This window comes from Somniosus microcephalus, chromosome 1 (genome assembly GCF_052327205.1).
Source record: "Somniosus microcephalus isolate GS21.2 chromosome 1, FLI_Smic_1.0, whole genome shotgun sequence".
Classification (NCBI taxonomy): domain Eukaryota; kingdom Metazoa; phylum Chordata; class Chondrichthyes; order Squaliformes; family Somniosidae; genus Somniosus; species Somniosus microcephalus.
The window spans coordinates 56,535,542-56,557,866 of NC_140987.1; the positions used below are offsets into that span (position 1 = coordinate 56,535,542).

The 22,325-nt window shown below is 41.3% G+C and overlaps 1 protein-coding gene across 6 annotated transcripts in view; it reads left to right on the top strand.

The window, feature by feature from the left end:
* The window catches only part of mast4 (microtubule associated serine/threonine kinase family member 4), a 571,101-nt gene that overhangs the window by 119,560 nt on the left and 429,216 nt on the right, over nt 1-22,325 (top strand). For all 6 annotated transcript variants that reach the window (XM_085981755.1, XM_085981763.1, XM_085981673.1 and 3 more), the window contains exon 2: nt 21,308-21,461. In XM_085981755.1, coding sequence (XP_085837881.1) covers nt 21,308-21,461 — 154 coding nt within the window. The remainder of the gene's footprint in view (nt 1-21,307; nt 21,462-22,325) is intronic.

Here is a 22,325-nt window from a genome sequence, read left to right on the forward strand (position 1 = left end):
TGTATGTGAAGTTTGAGATGTGATGATGCACTCTCTCAATCTGAGTATCTTTTCTTTTAAGTCTCTGTATCACGCATTTTAAAAAGGTTTTCATGACAGCACATGCAGAAGTATTGTGGTAAAAATTTCTGCATGTGGTACAAATTGTACTGTTACTGTCCATTTGAATCTGTTAACTCCACATCATTCAGGGATGTTCTTGAAGTACATATTTTTTAGTTGCCTTGATATATCTTGACCAATTGCTAAAATGCAATAGTAAGGAAAAATAAACATCATCTCGATCCAAATATTCTGGAATTTCACCTTTTACCCACTTCCATTGCCTTTGTATAATAAAGAAAGAAAAAACTTGCATTTATATAGTGCCTTTCAGGACGTTCCAAAGTGCTTTACAGCCAATTAAGTACTTTTGACGTGTAGTCACTGTTGTAATGTAGGAAGCTTGCACAGCCAATTTGCGCACAGCAAGCTCCCACAAACAGCAATGTGACAATGACCAGATAATCTGTTTTAGTGATGTTGATTGAGGAATAATATGGCCAGGACAGGAGAACTCCCCTGCTCGTCTTCAAAATATTGCCATGGGATCTTTTACGCCCATCTGAGGGGGCAGACGAGGCTTCGCTTTAACGTCTCATCCATTTTGACTCCAGAATTTGAGAGATGTTTTTCCCTTCCCATGAAGCCAGATTTGTCACCGTCACATTGCTTAAAGACACTGGCCGTTCATTGTTTATTTCCGACCTTGCCAAAGTTGCCCGTTACATTTGAAACAAACTCGATTCAAGGCACAAATATTAAAACTCCTTAGGCCATTTTCAGATTAACATCTAACTTTGGTTCAGTTTAGTTTGCCTGAACCCTTTTTTTTGCCAACGTAATCATTTCTGTCTAACTGGAGCCATAAAATGCTTTAATATGCGAGAAAAGCTGTATTAATTAATTGCCTCTCCTTTAGGGTAATGCAGGAGGCGAGATCTGGCCCCTTTTCCTTCCTTGGCTCTGTTGGTGAGCTGGTGAGTTAGAAGTATTTGTGTCTGCAATCAAAAATGTTGGCATTAAACAAATTGACCAATTTGGATTATACCAGAGGACAATGGAACATGATTCTGCCACAGTCTGTATAAATGAGTGAGCGTATGCTAATGTAAATAATACAGGAAACTTTCGATTAACCGGCCACTAAATAACCGGAATGCTCTATCCGCCGGCAAAATTCAGGAGTCGGTTCAGATAACTTTTTTTTACTTTGTTACTTTTTTTACTCCATTTGTGGCTGTGCAAGCATGTAGCTGAAGCTGTTGCTAAGCTAGAGACGCTTGCAACTTGTGCCGATTGTTTTGAAGCTGGGTTTGTTGCTTCATACGGAGCTCTGAGCTCCGTATGTTTTACTATAGCGTTCGGTTATCCGGCATTGTTGATGGACCGACACCAGGTCGGTCCCGTCCGTGCCGGATACCAGAAAGTTTCCTGTACCAGTTTTTTGTGATGGAGAGAACTAATCCTTGTTTAAAAGAGTTGAACATGGGTCACTTTTCTTTAGTAGAGGCCTATGTCTGATGTAATAAAATAAAATTAGGCAATTGGTTATGACCTTAACTTTAATTTTAGTTGAGTTAGCCACACAACTGTGGCTAAAACAGCACTGCTAAACTGTCAGTGTTTGCCCCTCTAAATATTGAGTGTGAATCATAGAAACATAGAAGATAGGAGCAGGAGTAGGCCATTCAGCCCTTCGAGCCTGCTCCGCCATTCAATGAGATCATGGCTGATCATCCAAATTCAGTACCCTGTCCCTGCCTTCTCCCCATATCGCTTGATCCCTTTAGCCTTAAGAAATATATCCAACTCTTTCTTGAATATATTTAATGAACTGGCCTCCACTGCCCTCTGTGGCAGAGAATTCCACAGGTTCAGCACTCTCTGGGTGAAGAAATTCCTCCTCATTTCTGTCCTAAATGGCTTACCCCTTATCCTTAGACTATGACCCCTGGTTCTGGACTCCCCGGCCATCATAAACATCCTTCCTGCATCTAGTCTGTCCAGGCCTGACAGAATTTTATAGGTTTCGATGAGATCCCCTCTCAATCTTCTAAACTCCAGTGAGTATAAGCCCAATCGACACAATCTCTCCTCATACGTCATTCCTGCCATCCCAGGTATCAGCCTGGTGAATCTTCGCTGCACTACTTCCATGGCAAGAACGTCCTTCCTCAGGTAAGGCGACCAAAACTGCACACAATACTCAAGGTGCGGTCTTACCAAGGCCCTGTACAACTGTAGCAAAACATCCTTGTTCCTGTACTTGAACCCTCTTGCTACGAAGGCCAACATACCATTTGCCTTCTTAACCGCCTGCTGCACCTGCATGCTTACCTTCAGCGACTGGTGCACAAGAATACCCAGGTCTCTTTGCACTCCCCTTTCTCCCAATCTATTGCCATTCAAATAATAATCTGCCTTCCTGTTTTTGCCACCAAAGTGGATAACCTCATATTTATCCACATGATTGGGCAGAAACATGGCAAATGCACCATCACCCAACCTGTCCAAATCGTACTGGAGTTTCACGACATCCTCCTCACAGCTTACCCTCCCACCCAGCTTTGTGTCGTCTGCAAATTTGGAGATATTACATCCAATTCCCTCGTCCAGATCATTAATATATATTGTGAACAGCTGGGGTCCTAGGATCGATCCTTGCGGTACCCCACTAGTCACTGCCTGCCACTCGGAAAACGACCCGTTTATTCCAACTCTTTGCTTTCTGTCCGCCAACCAGTTCTCTATCCGCCAACCAGTTCTCTATCCAAGTCAATACCTTGCCCCCAATCCCATGTGCTTTAATTTTGCACGCTAATCTCTTATGCGGGACCTTATCGAAAGCCTTCTGAAAGTCCAAATACACCACATCCACTGGTTCTCTCTTATCTATTTTACCAGTTACATCCTCAAAAAATTCCAGTAGATTAGTCAAGCATGATTTACCTTTTGTAAATCCATGTTGACTTTGTCTGATCCTGTCACTGTTTTCCAAGTGCTCTGCTATTACATCTTTTATAATAGACTCTAGCATTTTCCCCACTACCGATGTCAGGCTTACCGGTCTATAATTCCCCGCTTTTTCTCGACCACCTTTTTTGAATAGTGGGGTAACATTAGCTACCCTCCAATCCATGGGTACTGTTCCAGAGTCTATCGAGTTCTGGAAGATGACCAGCAATGCATCTACTATTTCTTGGGCCACTTCCTTAAGTACCCTGGGATGTAGATTATCAGGCCCTGGGGATTTATCAGCCTTCAGTCCCATCAATTTTCCTAACACCATTTCCCTACAAATACTGATTTCTTTCAGTTCCACCCTTTCATCAGACCCTATGTTCCCCGGCATCTCTGGGAGGTTATTTGTGTCCTCCTTTGTGAAGACAGAACCAAAGTATGAATTTAGTTGGTCTGCCATTTCTTTGTTTCCCATTATAAATTCCCCTGATTCTGACTGCAAGGGACTTACGCTTGACTTCACCAATCTTTTTCTCTTCACATATCTATAATAGCTTTTACAGTCAGTTTTTATGTTCCCTGAAAGCTTACTCTCATATTCTATTTTCCCTTTCCTAATTAATCCCTTTGTCCTCCTTAGTTGAATCCTAAACTGCTCCCAATCCTCATAATTTGGCCAGAAAAAGCAATAATCCTATGTCGTCTCCTTGGATCTTACGCTATCCCTAATTTCCCTTGTTAGCTACGGTTGAGTCACCTTTTTTGTTTTATTTTTATGCCCTGATAACTGATGCCCTTTACTGACAGCAGTATAAATTAGTTGCATTGAAGTAAACTGTTTTCTCAGGTAGTAGTTTTTTTTTAAAACACTGTTATTTTGTAAAGGACGACCTCCTGATACTTCGCCATTGGAGCTCAAAATACATTCTCGTCGGCCGGTTTACCAACACTGGGTAATCAACCAGTAGGTACACATCAGCCAGTCAGTGATTGGGCATTGGGCTAAAGAATGTGTTGGGATGTGGTAATGGATACACAGCAACTGGAGGAGCTGTGAGCAAGGAGGAGCACAGACCCTTGGGGTAGATGGGTGAACAGTTACCTGTCCCATTCTATTACCCAGGAGAAGCTTTGCATCAGCGGCAATCCAGAACTAGGGTCGAGTTTTTCTAGATCCAGTTAAACAGAGTACTGTACATCATCCTTTCTGAGTGGGTCATCGGTTCTACTGCATTCATATCCATGTTTCCTAAAATTATTTTTTGGTGGGGCGGGGGCACATGGCATGGCTAGTATTTGTAATTCGATGCTCCAGCTTATGTCGTCTCTCAGTTTCTAACTCCTGCCATTAAACTTTAGTAATGAATGCCTTCATTGAGCATAATTTACAAATTTAAAGAAGGTTTCTGTGTTTTATTAAGTATCAGTACTGGGTGCCCACAATTAGTTTGATGCTGAAAAATCTTGCAAGTTCTCTGATACTTTGAGTTGCTATTCTTAAAATGTGGCTCAGCACGTTGGTGCTCCCAATTTAGTGCTGTGCAGTGTTGGAATACGCATTCAACCCAGAAGAGAATTTGAGTGGATCACTGAGATGAGGAGGAATTTCTTCACCCAGAGAGTGGTGAACCTGTGGAATTCTCTACCACACAAGGCAGTTGAGGCCAATTCGTTAAATATATTCAAGAAGGAGTTAGATATATTTCTTAAGGCTAAAGGGATCAAAGGATATGGGGAGAAAGCAGGGACAGGGTACTGAATTTGGATGATCAGCCATGATCGCATTGAATGGCGGAGCAGGCTCGAGGGGCCGAATGGCCTACTCCTGCTCCTATCTTCTGTTTCTACCCCGGACAGGTCTTGTATGCTATCTGGAGATTGGTTGCGGAAGGTTGCAAGGAGAGATGCAAAGGAACACCTGCACACTTTAATGGCTATGAAATGGTGCACAGTATTAGGAGAACTGAAGGAAAGGGAGAAGAATTTAAAAAAAACTTTTTTAAAAGAATGCAGTTTTCTCAGCAGATTAAAAAAAAATGACACGCTGGAAATCTGAAATAAAAACAAATTGCAGAAATTAGGTCTGTCAGCATGTTTTTTCAAAAAAAAGAAAAGCTAGGTTAATGTTTCAGGGAGAAAACCCACTCCATCTTGGCCAAAACTCAAGAGTTCTAATGAAGGGTCTACCTGAACAGGCCATCGACCGTTTCTTTTTGGTTAAGGTGCTACCTATTTCCAACTGTTTGTTCTATGACTGTTCAGAAAGGGAAAACAAATGGAGGATTGAAAAAAAATTAGTGTACCAACCCCAAATGCAAATGGAATCAAGGCGCTCATTCCCTAAATGAAACCTTGGAAAGGATTGAATTTTAAGGTGATCTGGAAGCACAGTTTAAAATGCTTTTAATTATTAGCCAAAAGACAAAATTTGAAGGCAAGCCATACCTGAGCTTTTAAATCAGACTAATGAATACTTTGTGCTGAAGTGTTCACTGATGTGATTTTTAAAAAATGCAGTATATTGTATCGTGCTTAATGACACATGGTAATTAAAAAACTAGATGTCACCAGAATAGGAGGTGTTTCAAACCTGCCTTGATCTGGGTTTTGGAGATATAGTAATAGTAATGAAATCACACTTCCTTTTTTCTGACCACTTGATATTTTGTTTTGCTGTGTTTTATTTTGAAGAAGCCTGGGAATTAGTGAAAGAAACATAAATGGAAGAAATCTTCAATTTAAAATGTACTGACACGTTGGAAAAGGAAAGAACAATAATTACTGACAATTCATCGAATCTAGAAATCATTAACTGTTGAGCCATCTTTAAAAAAAAAAAGTAGTGGAACTTTTTGCATTGCGCGGGCTAACAAATGTAAATCTATTTAGCTTTAATTAATGCCATTGTTTCTGTTGGTGGAAATGCAATCCAAGCTAGTTGAGAGTATGTGTTGACCTTTATTAAACAGCTGATACCACAGATCTGAGGCAGAGGAGTGCCTAACAACTGAATTATTATTTAGCACTATAAATAAAAGATGCCTAGCCATAGTAAACAAGCAGGGTCAAGAGAACCAGCTTTCATATTCTCTGTCTAGGGTCATTGTAAGTTGACTGTATGGCCCTAATAGTTTTTTTTATACAATGCACTATATTGTAATTGTTTATTACATTAAATGCCACCTGCTGGATTTTTGAAGTCTTTCAATTTTAATATATTTAAAAAAAAAATCCAATAAGCACAGTTAACTGCAGGAAATATTTGTTAAATATTTTCATGCCTCTTCTATAGATAACTGTTTCCCACTTTTGAATTTTTCACCCATTTTAAAGCAAATATTGCAACAGCATAATCTGTGCCGCTGCTTTATGGCAGTTCAGGGAGCAGAGGAATGTACGGGGCTGGAAGAGAACATTGTGGTCCATCTGGCCAGCCCCGCACGTCAAAAAACTTGGTGCACAACAGTCCCTGATACTCTTCCGTTGCTTTCAGTTTCAAGTATCTGTCCAGTTTCCTCTTGAATTTATCTACAATTTTAATTTCCGTTGGTTCCCCAAGCTGATTGTTCCATTTAATTATTATAACCTTATGTGTACAGTAGTGAAAACTTTATTGAGCTTGATTCTTTTCCTCCCTTGCTTTTGATTACATCAAGCATGTTATTAAGATCCAATTTATTTATACCTCTTCAGAAACTTGAATACCTCTAAGATCGTTCCCCCAATTGTCTTATCTGCAGTGTAAGCATTTCCATTTTCCACAGTCTCTCTTCATAGCTCAGGTGCCTAATCCAAGGTATCCATTTAGTCACCACTCTCTCGCTCCCTCACCAATGCAAGGATGTCCCCATTGTAATATGGGAACCTGAATTGTACATTCTACTCCAGAATGGGCCTGAGTAGTGCCTTGAATAATCTTGTTATTGCATTTTGTGATATGTAATCTGTCCCTTGGACTATACACCCCAAGACCTTGTTTACTTTTCTTTACTGCTGTAACAGTGTGTGGATGATACAAAATCTGACCCATACCTCTCGACTTACAAACTGAGAAATTTGGAACCAGGGCCCTAAAAAATCAGGAATAAATTGTCAAAATCTGGAACGCTTTATATTTTATTATGCATAGCACCATGGATATTCAAATAACCAATATTTTATTTTTTTGTGCTAATATTTTATTTGTTTATGTTCGTTTAAGAAGTTTATTACGTTCTGTTTCACAAATTCAAATCAAGGACGTTCCTGGTATTGGTTTAATTTGTTGTTTTTCCGCACTCTCTCGATCATTATTTTATTGGTTCTTCATTTAAGAATTAATCTATGTCACTAAAATATAATTAGTTGATTTTGAGAAGTAGGAAAACACTTAAGACTTGTTTCATTTTCCAACTCAACACAGGGCCAACAGTTTTAGGCTTGGAGGACATTTTAAAATTAAGTAATGAGTTGAGGTAGGATTAAAACCCATGGATACAATTGGGTCATACCGATTTGTCATCATAGTTTGTTGCTCCAAAACCACAGCCAGGATCTCCGATAGTTCCTCAGGCGTACAGGATATTGACGGTGGGCATTGCATCAGGCAATGTTCAAGTGTTTGCCGAGGCGCTCTCCATTCACATTTGGGGTCGTTTCTCAGCTTCCACCATAGTCATATTGTCACCTGTCTTTGCCACATCAGCTCTCGCTCAATTTAGGATACACCAGTGTTTTTGTTTGAGGCCAGGGCCTGGAAGGAATTATTCTGAGGGAACCAGATTCTCCAAGATCATTGGCATTTCCTGCCATTCTATTACTCTGCACCCTTCTACAGTGGTGTTTTGTGGCAAGGAATTTTCAAAGGTAAAGCTCTTCTGGACCTCCGCCTCTTGGGTGGGGAATGTGTCCACACAGTGGGTGTTGAGGATCATGTACCTGCTTTGTGTCTCCTTTTTACTGAAGACATCCCGCCTCTGATGGCGGTGCAATCCCTGCGAGGCTGTATAGCGGGGGACAGCGGGCAGTTGCTTGCAAAGACCTTGTGATGATCCTAGAGGATTGATTGAGCTTGGTATCAATTTTGTGCGCATGACTCGAGCGTGACCATACTGGGGCACAGTACTCTGCAAATGAGTAACACAAGGCGAGACTGGTTGCTCGGAGTGTTATTGGGTCAGCTCCCCATTTTGTGTTAGCCAGTTCTTGGAGTTCACTTCCTTTTTCAGTTTCTTGATAATGCTGTTTAAATGACAGCGTTGGTCTAATGTGAACACAAGGTACACTGGATACTCATTGTACCAACCCACATTATCTGGAGATTTTGCTTGGCCTGATTATGTATCAGGTGGAAGGTGGACACTTGTGTGCATACTGATGAGAGGTATGCATAAAATTACCCATTATCTCCAGTAGACAAATTGAACCACATGCAGTCTTCCGGCACTTGGACTTGAAGCAAGATTTATGCAGAAACTATATTCTATACTTTTTCCATGTGTAATTTATTTTAAGTGCTTGGTTTAACCAAATAAATAGTGTTCTAAATTGTTTCCAGTATCCTTAAAATGCTACACAATAGCAAATTATATTGAAAAAATGCAGAGTGGCAATTAATCTTAAATGTCTCTTATGAAAGATTTCAACATCAAAGCCATAATTTTCTATTATTTGACTAATTAGGACCCTTTATTGATGTTTCTTTGTACGCATGCAGTATTATTTCTTTGTAATAATAATTTAGATTTGAAATCTGTAAATTCCATCTTTTCTGATTTTGGTTTACAATGTGTTGCATATTTAGTAGTGAGACTACAATGTCTTTTAATAAATTGTTATTCAGCAGAGCAGCTCTTCAAGTTGGGGCGGGGGCGATCGTGTGCAGAGTGATTGTTAATTGCTTCAGCATCCTTAGTGGTTAGAACAGTGAACAGGCTCAGCTCTAGCCATATTAATACTGTACATAGGAATACAATTTACAGAATGCTGGGATCTTTTGTTGAGTTTTAAAAAAACAAAGCTTCTGTTGGAAGATTGGATCATTTGAGAGCCATCAAAATAGTATCTGTGTAACCAAAAGTTTTGCGTCGGTCGAGTGTTGTAAAGAAAGTATCTGACATTTCTTAAACTTGAACCAATTAGCATGCTTCTCGATTTACAGTCACTACAAAGCAGCCGATCAGAAAACATTTGAACACTTAAATGCACTCAATGCCAGTATTCCTTAAAAATCATTCCCATTTGCATCTCCTGAAATGTTTTTTTTTCCAAAACCAAGCACATTAGTAATTTAAAAAAAAATTAAAGTCCATTGTTGGTTCTTCATCGACCCCTAAATTTGTAACATGTACAACATTCAACCGTTCTGAAAAATAAAACACATCACTTAGCCATTCCATCTTCCAATTCTTCCAGCAACTGTCTCATACATGAGAAATGGGAGATCAATAAAAGAGCCTGTCCCATAGCTCAGCTTTGTGCCAAGCCATTCCTGGTGCACGAAACTCAAAAGGTTAGTATGCAGGCACAGCAAGTGATTAAGAAGGCCAATGGAATGTTGGCTTTCATTGCTAGGGGGATAGAATATAAAAATAGGGAGGTATTGCTTCAGTTGTACAAGGTATTGGTGAGACCGCACCTGGAATACTGCGTACAGTTTTGGTGTCCATACTTAAGAAAGGACATACTTGCTCTCGAGTCAGTACAAAGAAGGTTCACTCGGTTAATCCCGGGGATGGACATATGAGGAGAGGTTGAGTAGATTGGGACTCTACTCATTGGAGTTCAGAAGAATGAGAGGCGATCTTATTGAAACATATAAGATTGTGAAGGGGTTGGATCGGGTGGATGCGGGGAGGATGTTCCCGATGATGGGTGAAACTAGAACTAGGGGGCATAGTCTTAGAATAAGGGGCTGCTCTTTCAAAACTGAGATGAGGAGGAACTACTTCACTCAGAGGGTGGTAGGTCCATGGAATATGCTGCCCCAAAAAGCTGTAGAAGCTACGTCATTACATAAATTTAAAACAGAAATAGACAGTTTCCTAGAAGTAAAGGGAATTAAGGGTTACGGGGAGCGGGCAGGAATTTGGACATGAGTCTAGGTTCGGATCGGTCATGGCCCTGTGGGTAGCGGAGCGGGCCCAGGGGCCGTGTAGCCTGATCCTGCTCCTATTTTGTGTGTCTAATTCTTAGATTCAGGAGATGGTTCTGTGATAGTAGATTGGCGGTTAGGATCAGATCAGCCATGATCTTATTGAATGGCGGAGCGAGGCCAAGGCCTACTCCTGCTCCTATTTCTTATGTTCTTATAACTATTTCCTGAAGGTACTGCACAAACCACCTTTCACCACAAGGCATGAGCTGGGGCTCCCCCGACTACCTGTGAACCATGGGAGAGGTCATTATTATAAAGGTCACTATAGAGTTGAACTCCACTGACCTGACTTTTTCATTGGCCCATTTGATTATAAACACGGATTTAAGAACATAACAGCACAAGAAAGCATGCAACTAGTAATTGCTATTTGGCTCGTTGGCTTTCTCTGTTGAATCCGAACTGGTTCGTTATTGTGAAAGCACATGTTTCTTTCTCCTCTCTTTTACCAAGTCTGTTTTATTTGGGATCACTTGGCTGTTTTGTAACATTGGGTTCCCGGTACTTAGAGTTCATGCTCATCAGTTTTGATCTTTTTAACAAATTTAAAAGAAAACATTTCCAAGAGTTTGGATGATCTCTAAACAGATTCCATGTCGAGAGATTTGTGACTAGGTGGGCTTCATATGGTTTGAGCTGAAAAAAAAATGTTCTCCAAAATAATAACTATCTCTGGAGTACCACCTTGTAGGAAATGATAATTAAGAAAATTGTAACTCTTACAACCAATTTTATTCTAACAAATATGATGTGGCAATTTAATTTAACTCTGTCATGGGGGGTTAGCCGCAATAACAAAAGGAAAGTTGTGGTCTTGGTTCATACCAAACAAAGTGAGTCACTTGATTTTTCAGATGAAAGTATATATTAATTCAGCAATGCTGCATTTAAACTTATTCTAATAAAATTACTGTTCTATCAGTTCCATAATGGAACAACTAGATATGTTGGCATGCCTCAAATATTTTTGATATCTGAACATTTGAAGTAATGGGAAACTTCACAACTTCACTCATGTATTTTCAGGGAAAGAGCCTAGAAATGACACTTGACCATATTACAGGAAACTTCGCGATATCCGGCACCGACGGGACCGGCGTGATGCCGATCTGTGAAAACTTCCGGACAGACCAGCGCTAATGTTGAAGGATACGAAGGTTTTCATCTCCGTATCTGACAACAAACATGGTTGCTTAGCAACAGCTTGTAAACAGTCGGCCCGTACCTTGGAAGCGTCTCTGTAGCTTAGTAACAGCTTCAGAGAGGCTTTCCAGAGACTGACTGTTTTTAAAAAAAAAAAAAAAAGTGCTAGAAGAAAAAAAAAGAAAAAAAACCTAACAAAACGGCTGCTGATTTCTGCCGTTAGATCGAGGTTTCCGGCCATACAACCTCCGGATAAACCAAAGTTTCCTGTAGTAGGTGAAACCTTAACACCTTCAGAAACAACAACAGCTTGTATTTATATAGCGCCTTGAACATAAGTAAAACATCCAAAGGTGCTTCATAGGAGTGTAACCAGACAGAACTTGATACCAGCCTAGGAAGGAGACATTAGGACAGGTGACCAAACACGTGATAAAAGAGGTAGGTTTTAAGCGGATTCTTAAAGGAGGAGAGAGATATATAGAGGCGAAGAAGTTTGGGGAGGGAATTCCTGAGCTTGGGGCCTAGATGGCTGAAGGGCCAGCTGCCAATGGTGTGGCGATGGAAGTGGGGGATGCAGAAGAGGCAGGAGTTGGTGGAATGTAGAGTTCTCTGAGGAATGTAGGCATAAGACACAACTCTGTCCACTATTTGAATGCAGGTGATTACTCATTTCCTTTAAATAGGTTAATGCCTTTGCTAAAATAGCAAACCGAGGAATGTCCTACAATCTCGTTAGTCATTTGTCTAATATTGCCAGCAGTAATCTCCAGCCTAGAATATGATACTTGGGTATAGACATGCTAAAATATAATTGATCAAGCAGTGACCAAGGGTGTTTATAATAAATTGAGTAATTGTTATCTCAAAGCTAATTGTGAGTTTATAAGACTTGCATTGAGTTACTTACCTGTACACCTATTATCAATATCACAAGCAAACAATTGGGTGATTTTAGGATTAATAAATAATTTCAGATCTGCTGATTTGAGAGAGCAAAGATTGTACTGTGTAACTGATGAGCATTGTGCAAAACTTTGCTCTCAAATTTGTTTCATTAAACCACTTTTAGTAATAAAAAAAAATGGTTGGTTACAAGGGGGCGGGGGAGGAGATTTAACCCCCAAAAACTGGTGTGTTGGGGTCAGGTGGGAGGGCAAAGAGTTAAAAATCTGAATTCCAACATCAACCCGCCTTGGGGGTGGTGTGCTGCCAGGCAGCCAAACCGCTCCCAGGAGGCGGGTTGCCCATTTAAATATTATAATGAGGCTTCGTGGCTCATGGTGATCCACCATTTCCAATTTAACTCTGGCTGGCTGGATTTCCCAGGCCTTGGGGAACCCACCAGCTATAGGTAGGCGAGGACTGCTGGATCCAGAAGCTAAGTGCCTTCCCACTTACTGCTGGAGCCAGCGTCCTTGCCTCTCCGACCCCCCGCGATCGGACACCCCCCTGATATCCCAACCTCCACCCCCCACCCCCCCACCGAGGCCCCCGATCCTCGTTTCCTGGAGTTGTGTGCAAAAGTGATGTAACGGTAGATCTGAAGTGAGGAGGGTTTCAACCTAGCATATCTGCCCACAAAAAAAATCTTCGTTTCCCCCCCACATCAAGGCATTTCAACTGTTTCCAAGATTCCATTATGCTACTCAGAGGTCCATTCCATGTATTGGCCACTCTGAAGAAAATTTTCCTGACATCAATGTTAATTTGCCTTTTGTGTGTTTGAATTTGTGTAAGTATTTATCTGTTTAATTTTGTAGACTTCTGGACAACGCCTCAGATTCAGCTGCCAACCCCTGTTTGTATCAGATTTCTGTGTTCAAGGCGAAAGAAAATTCGTATTTCTGAAAGAAATTAGTATTGGTAAAAAAAATAGTACTGGAGAAATTAATGGGACTGAAAGCCGATAAATCCCCAAGGCCTGATGGCCTACATCCCAGGATTTTGAAAGACGTGGTTATAGAGATAGTGGATGCATGGTTGTCATTATCAAAATTCCATAGATTCTGGAACGGTTCCTGCGGATTGGAAGGTAGCAAATGTAACCCCACTATTTAAGAAAGGAGGGAGAGAGAAAATGGGGATTTACAGACCAGTGAGCCTGACATCAGTAGTAGGGAAAATGCTAGAATCTATTATTAAGGACGTGATAGCAGGGCACTTAGAAAATAATAATAGGATTGGGCAGAGTCAACACAGATTTATGAAAGGGAAGTCGTGTTTGACGAATCTGTTAGTTTTTTGAGGTTGTAACTAGCAGAATAGATAAGGGGGAACCAGTGGATGTGGTGTATTTGGATTTTCAGAAGGCATTCGATAAAGTGCCACACGAGGTTATTAAACAAAATTAGGGCTCATGGGATTGGGGGTAATATACTAGCATGGATTGAGGATTGGTTAATGGACAGAAAACAGAGAGTAGGAATAAACGGGTCATTTTCGGGTTGGCAGGTTGTAACTAGTGGGGTACCGCAAGGATCTTGCTTGGGCCTCAGCTATTCACAATCTACATCAATGGTTTGGATGAGGGGACCAAATGTAATATATCCAAGTTTGCTGACGACACAAAGCTGGGTGGGAATGTAAGTTGTGAGGAGAATGCAAGGAGGCTTCAAGGGGATATAGACAGGCTAAGTGAGTGGGCAAGAACATGGCAAATGGAATATAATGTGGAGAAATGTGAAGTTATCCACTTTGGTAGGAAAAATGGAAAAGCAAAGTTTTTTTAAATGGTGAGAGATTGGGAAATGTTGGTGTTCAGAGGGACCTGGGTGTCCTTGTACACAAATTACTGAAAGTTAACCTGCAGGTACAGCAAGCAAATGGGAAAGCAAATGGTATGTTGGCCTTTATTACAAGAGGATTTGAGTATAAGAGTAAAGACGTCTTACTGCAATTATATAGGGCCCTGGTTCCTGGGATGGGGGGATTGTCCTATGAGGAGAGATTGAGTAGAGTAGACCTATATTCTCCAAAGTTTAGAAGAATGAGGGGTGATCTCATTGAAACATACAAAATTCTTACAGGGCTTGACAGGGTAGATGCAGGGAGGATGTTTCACTTGGCTGGGGAGTCTAGAACCAAGGGTCACAATCTCAGAATAAGGAGTTGGCCATTTAGGACTGAGATGAGGAGAAATGTCTTCATAGAGTCATAGAGTTTTACAGCACAGAAAGAGGCCCTTCGGCCCATCGTGTCTGCGCCGCCCATCCATCCCTGTCCAGTCTAATCCCATTTTCCAGCATTTGGTCCATAGCCTTGTATGCAATGGCATTTCAAGTGCTCATCCAAATGCTTCTTGAATGTTGTGAGGGTTCCTGCCTCCACCACCCTTTCAGGCATTGAGTTCCACATTCCAACCACCCTCTGGGTGAAAACGTTCCTCCTCAAATCCCCTCTAAATCTCCTGCCCCTTACCCTGAATCTATGCCCCCTTGTTATTGACCCCCCCACTAAGGGGAAAAGTTCCTCTTTATCTACCCTATCTATGCCCCTCATCATTTTGTACACCTCAATCAGGTCCCCCCTCAGCCTTCTCTGCTCCAAGGAAAACAACTCCAGCCTGTCCAGCCTCTCTTCATAGCTGAGGCGCTCCATCCCAGGTAACATCCTGGTGAATCTTCTCTGCACCCTCTCCAAAGCAATCACATCCTTCCTATAGTGAGGCGACCAGAACTGCACACAGTACTCCAGCTGTGGCCTCACCAGCGTTTTGTACAGCTCCATCATAACCTCCCTGCTCTTGCCTTCATTAGCCGAGGCATAGAATATAAGTATCCCATATGCCTTTTTAACCACCTTATCTACCTGCTCCGCTGCCTTCAGGGATCTATGTACATGTACACCAAGGTCCCTCTGACCCTCTGTACTTCCTAGGGTCCTACCACTCATTGTGTATTCCCTTGCCTTATTTGTCCGTCCAAAATGCATCACCTCGCACTTTTCAGGGTTAAATTCCATTTGCCACTTTTCCGCCCATCTGACCAACCCGTTTATATCGTCCTGTAGCCGGAGGCTTTCCTCCTCGCAATTTACCACCCCACCAATTTTCGTGTCATCTGCGAACTTACTGATCATACCTTTTACATTCTCATCCAAATCATTTATGTAGATCACAAACAATAAGGGACCCAGCACTGATCCCTGAGGTACCCCACTGGACACAGGCTTCCAGTCACAAAAGCAACCTTCGACCATCACCCTCTGCCTCCTGCCACTCAGCCAGTTTAGGATCCAACGCGCCAAGGCACCCTGGATCCCATGGGCTCTTACCTTCTTGACCAGTCTCCTATGCAGGACTTTGTCAAAAGCTTTACTGAAGTCCATGTAAACCACATCCACAGCATTTCCCTCATCCACCCCACTAGTCACCCCCTCGAAAAATTCGATCAGATTTGTTAGACATGATTTACCCTTGACAAAGCCATGCTGACTATCCCCGATTAATCCTTGCCTCTCCAAGTGGAGATTAATTTTGTCCCTCAGAATTTTTTCCAATAATTTCCCCACCACAGATGTTAGACTCACTGGCCTGTAATTCCCTGGTTTATCCCTGCTATCCTTCTTGAATAATGGTACTACGTTAGCTGTTCTCCAGTCCTCTGGTACATCCCCTGTGGCCAGAGAGGTTCTGAAAATTAGTGTCAGAGCCCCTGCAATCTCCTCCCTTGCCTCACACAGCAGCCTGGGATACATCTCGTCCAGGCCTGGGGATTTATCCACTTTTTGGCCCGCTAAAACCGCTAGCACCTCCTCCCTCTCGATGCTAATATGTTCAAGTATGTCACAGTCCCCTTGCCCGATTTCTATGTCTGCATCGCCTTTCTCCATAGTGAACACAGATGCAAAAAATTCATTTAAAACCCCGCCTACATCCTCTGGCTCTACACACAGATTGCCACTTTGGTCCCTAATGGGCCCTACCCTTTCCCTGGTTATCCTCTTGCCCTTAATATACTTATAAAACATCTTAGGATTTTCCTTTATTTTGCTCGCCAGTGTTATTTCATGGCCCCTCCTTGCCCTCCTAATTTCTTTTTTAAGTATGCCCCTGCACTTTTTATACTCCTCTAGGGCTTCTTCTGTCTTTAGTCTTTTGTAACTGCCAAAAGCCCCCCTTTTATTTCTGATGCATTTTTGTATATCCCTTGTCATCCAAGGTTCCCTTTGCTTGTTGGTCCCACCCTTGACCTTTACAGGAACATGTTGGCGTTGTACTCTCTCCATTTCCCTTCTGAAAGTCTCCCACTGTTTTGATGTGGATTTTCCTATAAGCAGCTGCTCCCAGTCCACTTTGGCCAGATCCTGCCTTATCATATTAAAATCGGCCTTCCCCCAATTTAGAACCCTTATTTCCGGGCCGTCTTTGTCTTTTTCCATGACCACCTTAAATCTCACCGAATTATGGTCACTGTCGCCAAAATGCTCTCCTACTGACACTTCCACCACTTGCCCGGCTACATTCCCCAGAATTAGGTCCAGTACCGCCCCCTCTCTTGTAGGACTTTCTACATGTTGGCTCAAAAAGCTCTCCTGGATGCACTTTAAGAATTCTGCACCCTCTAAGCCTTTCACACTCTGACTGTCCCAATTTATATTGGGGAAGTTGAAATCCCCCACTATTATTACCCTATTATTTTCGCACTTCTCTGAGATTTGCCTACATATCTGTTCCTCTATCTCCCCCTGACTGTTTGGGGGCCTATAGTACACTCCCAGCAAAGTGCTTGCCCCCTTTTTGTTTTTAAGTTCTACCCATATGGCCTCATTAGAGGAACCCGCTAATATATCATCCCTCCTTACAGCAGTAATTGACTCCTTAATTAATATTGCAACACCCCCTCCCCTTTTACACCCCCCTCTGTCTCGCCTGAAGATTCTATACCCCGGAATATTGAGCTGCCAGTCCTGACCCTCCCTCAACCATGTCTCCGTGATAGCAACAATATCGTACTCCCATGTGTTCAACAACAACTTCAGTTCATCCACCTTATTTGCAAGACTCCTTGCATTAAAATAAATGCCTTCCAGCCCTGCCATATTCTCTTTTGCCTTCACATATTTGCTCTGCCTTCCCAGCTGACTTGTTTTTCCCTCTGTATTTGGCCGTAAATCACCCCCTACAATAGCTCCACTCTGTACCCCAACCCCCTGCCAAGTTAGTTTAAACCCTCCCCAGCAGTGCTAGCAAACCTCCCCTCAGAGGGTGGTGAATCTTTGGAATTCTCTACCCCAGAGAGCTGTGGAGGCTCAGTCGTTGAGTATATTCAAGACAGAGATCGATAGATTTTTGAATATTAAGGGTGTGGAGATGAGGTAGAAGATCAGCCATGATCTTATTGAATGGCAGAGCAGGCTCAAAGGGCCAAATAGCCTACTCCTGCTCCTATTTCTTATGTTCTTATGAAAGATTTTCTTTGTGCTGTGTTTGTAACAAAATTGCAAACCTATTTATAAAGAACAAGTTTTTAAAATATAAATGAGGTCCTAGGCCACTCAGCTCAGCACTCTTGATCCTCCCCCACTGCTGTCTCTATCCCCCTGCGACATCACTCCCCTTTAGAGCCCATGCAGATTCCTGTATTTCAGCCAATTTCCCAACGTTTATCTTGAATCACCACTGCCTTTGAGCTTAGTGTCAAAGACACTTCTTGGAAGTCGAGGTATAATGCATCATACGGCTCTTCACAGTCACTAGGGTTGTACTTTCCAAAAAAAGTCTGGATGTTTGTCAGGCAGCATCATTTCTCTCTGAATTTCTGTTGGGTGCTATTTTATTTTAGGTCTTTAAAATACAAGTCATTGTCAAATTTAGTTCCGCTCAGTTTCATTATTTTAGCTGGTATTGACGAGACTGATGGGTCTGCAGTTCCCAGGGTCTATTTTGTCACCTGTTCTTTGAACTTGGCAACCATGTTGTCTTGTTTCCAATCTGGCGGGATCTCCCCTGTGTTTGTGGACTTTCTCTCATAATGTCCATTTGTATCTCGCAAATCCCGCTCCTTGTCTCTCTTGGTACCCTAGATTAATATAATCTGTCCCTGAGGAATTTATTTGATTGTATGTACTTGTCTAGGACCTCTTTGATTTTTTTTGAAGTCATGAATATTACTTGGATTACTCCTGATTCTCTTCCCAAGCAAACCTTTACATTACACGTATATGTGACGTGCATGTACTCCTCCTTTATTTGCTGCCTTTTTCTGTTTCTTTCTGGGCAGAGTTTGTCTGCTTGCTGTAACTGAATGAACAGGTAATGCTGAAAATGTTTTTTGGCATATGACCCTTTCAGATTTAGCTGGGATACCCAAACTTCTCTTGGCAGGCCAGCTCGTTGTTTACCATGGGTCACAAATGACCAGTTACAACACAACACCGAATTCAAGGAATATAGGGTGATGGAGTGGGTGGGATATGAAATAATGTCATATACTTTATTCAATATTTAAGTACACAATAATTTAATGACTAGAATGTCATGGTAGGATGAGTGCAGAGGCTTTAGAAAGGGGTCAGGTTTAGACGCATGCAAAGTGCTATTTTTAAATTCGTATTGCGCAGTTTCTATCTTCAGTGAATTTGTAATCTTCAGAATAATTCTTACTGACCTGAGGTAGAAGGGTATGGTGCAGCACAAGTCATTCAACTATAATAAATGGCCATTTTTATTGGCAGACCTCTTTGGGTAAGTTGAAGAATCTTTTCAGGCTAATGTAAGTGAGATTTAGTCTTGCTACTGACTGAAGAGATGTTTTTATTTTACTGTCCTAATATATTTTTACTGCACTCCTTTCTTCAGGAGCTAGCAGAGCGGCTGCTGCTCTGCACAATCAGTGGGAGGAAGATACATTTCATCTTCGGTTGTTAAACAAAGGAAGCACTCTCGGGAACACTTTACAGACAATGTAAAACTGGCATGATATCTAAATTCTTTGATAATTGGAATCATTTGACTGTCATGTGGGCAGCCGGTGGGAATTGACGTGGCTTTGCAGGCCACATGACAGTCAAATAATTCCACTTCTGTGCAAGCCATAATTTGGACATCTTTTGCAGTAGTTACACTGGCACTTCAGTGTCGATGCAAAGCAGTTTTGGATGCCCATTTGAAGCAAAAAATGGCAGTATAATTCAGGAGTTGGGTCACTTTTTTAAAAATTTCTTTCGAATTTCCTTAGCACGAATAGAGGGCAGATGTATCCAAGCATTCATGTACAAAGCTCCTTTGTTACTGTTCTCAGTGCAACCTGCAGCAGTATGCAGTCGCTAGCGTAGCTTCAGTCTGCTGACTGCCCATTTCGCTCCAGGTGTACTGTCTGAAACTGGCAGCTTCAGTATAACTGGATCTTTGTACTATTGCCTAAGGGTGCAGTCAATATTTGTGTGAAATGAAAGGTTTTTTTTGGTAATAAAGCTTTAATGTACTGTGCAGTCAACCTACGGGGAAATTAATGGTGCAGCTTTCTGAATAATGTATGATTTCTTTTTTCAAATGAGGGAAATGAAGGCGTGGCATTACATTCTGACAGCAGTATTGGTTAAACAGAAGATCTAGTTCTTGTTTTGTAAATTCAGCAATAGTCCAAAGGAATTTTCTTCTTCTTTCTAGACAGAAAATAGTAAATTTAGATTGCAGTGTCAGGTACTGTTCAGTGACATGCTTTTGATTCATAGTTTGAGCTTGGCTCCTTTGGAGCTGAGCTTAGAGGCAAGTTTCTTGTTTTACACAAATTTACAGAGAGCTCTCTGCTGGTCTATTAGGTACCTGATGGGTCGAATATCAGTTTTGGTGGAAACAGAAAAATACTGTGTAGCAAGTTTAGATTTCTTTATCCCACTGAATATGAACAACTTCAGTCTGAAGCATGAAAATGTTGGATTAGTATTGGGGGGGGGGGTGGTGAAGGGCGACATTGTCTCAATTGTCAAGAATGAGCCTGCTAAAATATCTTTGTGAATTTGAAAACTATCCTGACGTGCTTCAGAAGATAACATTGCAACTTGTATCTTGTTCATTGTACAAAAACTTTCCAGGATTGTTTGTAGACTCGGGTGTTTATCTTTTATGCAACAAATCTCGTAAACTTCTAACTCCTTACTTGACCCAAATCCACCTTGGCTGTAAGCTTGTGACTCTTTAACTAATTCAAAGGCACATGGAGAACTGCCAGATTGAGTTGGAAATCGAATCCAGTATGCCTAAAAAGGCTGGCACACCTGTCTACCTATAGCAAATATCCTCCCATATCATGCTCTGTTTCCCCCTTGCCTCCTCGTACACTCTGAGGACCAGCTGGGAGGAAAAATAATGCCAAAAAATTAGTAACAGCAGAGCAAACCAAGCAGGTAGAGGGAAAGCACAATGGGAGATGGGAAGAGGGTGAAAGCTGTTGGGAGCAGTAATGGGAACTTGTTTTTCTTCTCTACTGGTATGTGAAATCAGCCATTGTATAAATGGGGTGGCTGCAATTCCAGTAAAGACCATAACGGGTGATTGATGTGAGAATTGTGATGTTTATGGCAGCACTGACTGAGGGATTAATATAGAGTGAAATGTTTGAAAAAGACATGTCCTATTTTGATAAGTTCCTGAAGATCATGTTGCTATATGAAGAAAAAGTTGATCAATGACTGCAATAGCAATGGGGGTGGGACTTCTGTAAAGAAGAGATGCAGTAGTTTAATGAATAGATGACACGCCAGTGGTTTCTCCTAATTTTGAATTTTGTTCATGGGATGGACACTTTAGACTTAATTACACTTTTGTTAGGAATGCTAGATTTTAAAAAAGTTGGATAGAAAGCTTGTTTATTTGCCAGAGACTGGAAAGCCCATTCATTCTCAAAGGTTAGGACCCATATCTATATGGTGAGACTATCTTCACATAGCTTGCAAGCAGTGTTGTTACCAGCTGAAGAAGCTAAACCCATTGAAACATCCTATTAACTGGAAACTATTTACTATTTTAAACAAAACCTACATTTCTACTGCAGTATTCTCCAATGTCTTTTTTTTCTCTTTCAGTTTGACCACATATTGTACCCACCATCCTTTCCATTTCGCAAGTCCAGCAATCCTGATCTTTCCTGTGGTACAGGCAAGGCCTTGAAATTTAAGAGACAGCTAAGTGAAGAGGCAAAGTACTTGAGACGAGGCAGTTTGGGGGGAGCTTTGACCGGTATGTAAAAATAACTTTCATCTTTTAAAGTTCAGTAGTGGTTCTGCAAAATTGGTTTTCTGTTTACGTTTGCTTGTGTGCCAACATTGCTTTTCATTACTAAGAAAAATCTACTGTAAAGATTTATTTTAATTCTAATCAAATGTATTGATCATCTTTATCCAGAAGTTATCCATCGGTTTGCTTATTCCACAGAAGCGGAATGTTTGCCTGTTACTGTAGAGTTTAATGAACATTTTTTTCACTTTCCCAATTATTTTGGTACAATGCTGTTTAATTTGTAGCAAAGTTAATATCAGGCTGCACACAATATTTGATAGAAACCTGGTTTGTTTCTCAGAATAGAAAACACTGTTCTTTGTGTAGCAAATCTTTTACTTATTGGAAGATTATTGCACTATTGTTCAAATATACAGGAAACTTTATGATATCCGGCACCGACGGGACCGAGCTGTTGCCGTCCCATCAAAACTGCCGGACAAACCAGCGCTAATGTTGAAACATATGGAGCTCCGTATCTGGCAACAAACCCTGTTGCTTAGCAACAGCTTCTAAACAGTCGGCCGTACCTTGCAAGCGTCTCTGTAGCTTAGCAACAGCTTCAGCGAGACCTTGCAGAGCCTGACTGGTGAGAAAAAAAAAAAGCAACGAAAAGAAAAAAAAACTAACTAAACGGCTCCTGATTTTTGCCGGTGGCTCGAGCATTCCGGACAGTTAACCTCCGGATAAACCAAAGTTTTCTGTACCATAGGTTAATATGATACATTTGTGTATCAATACATATAACATTTTTAACAAGGAATATGAAAGACAACAATCAATATCTTAAATATTTATTAAAAGATTATGTATGCATAATAGAAT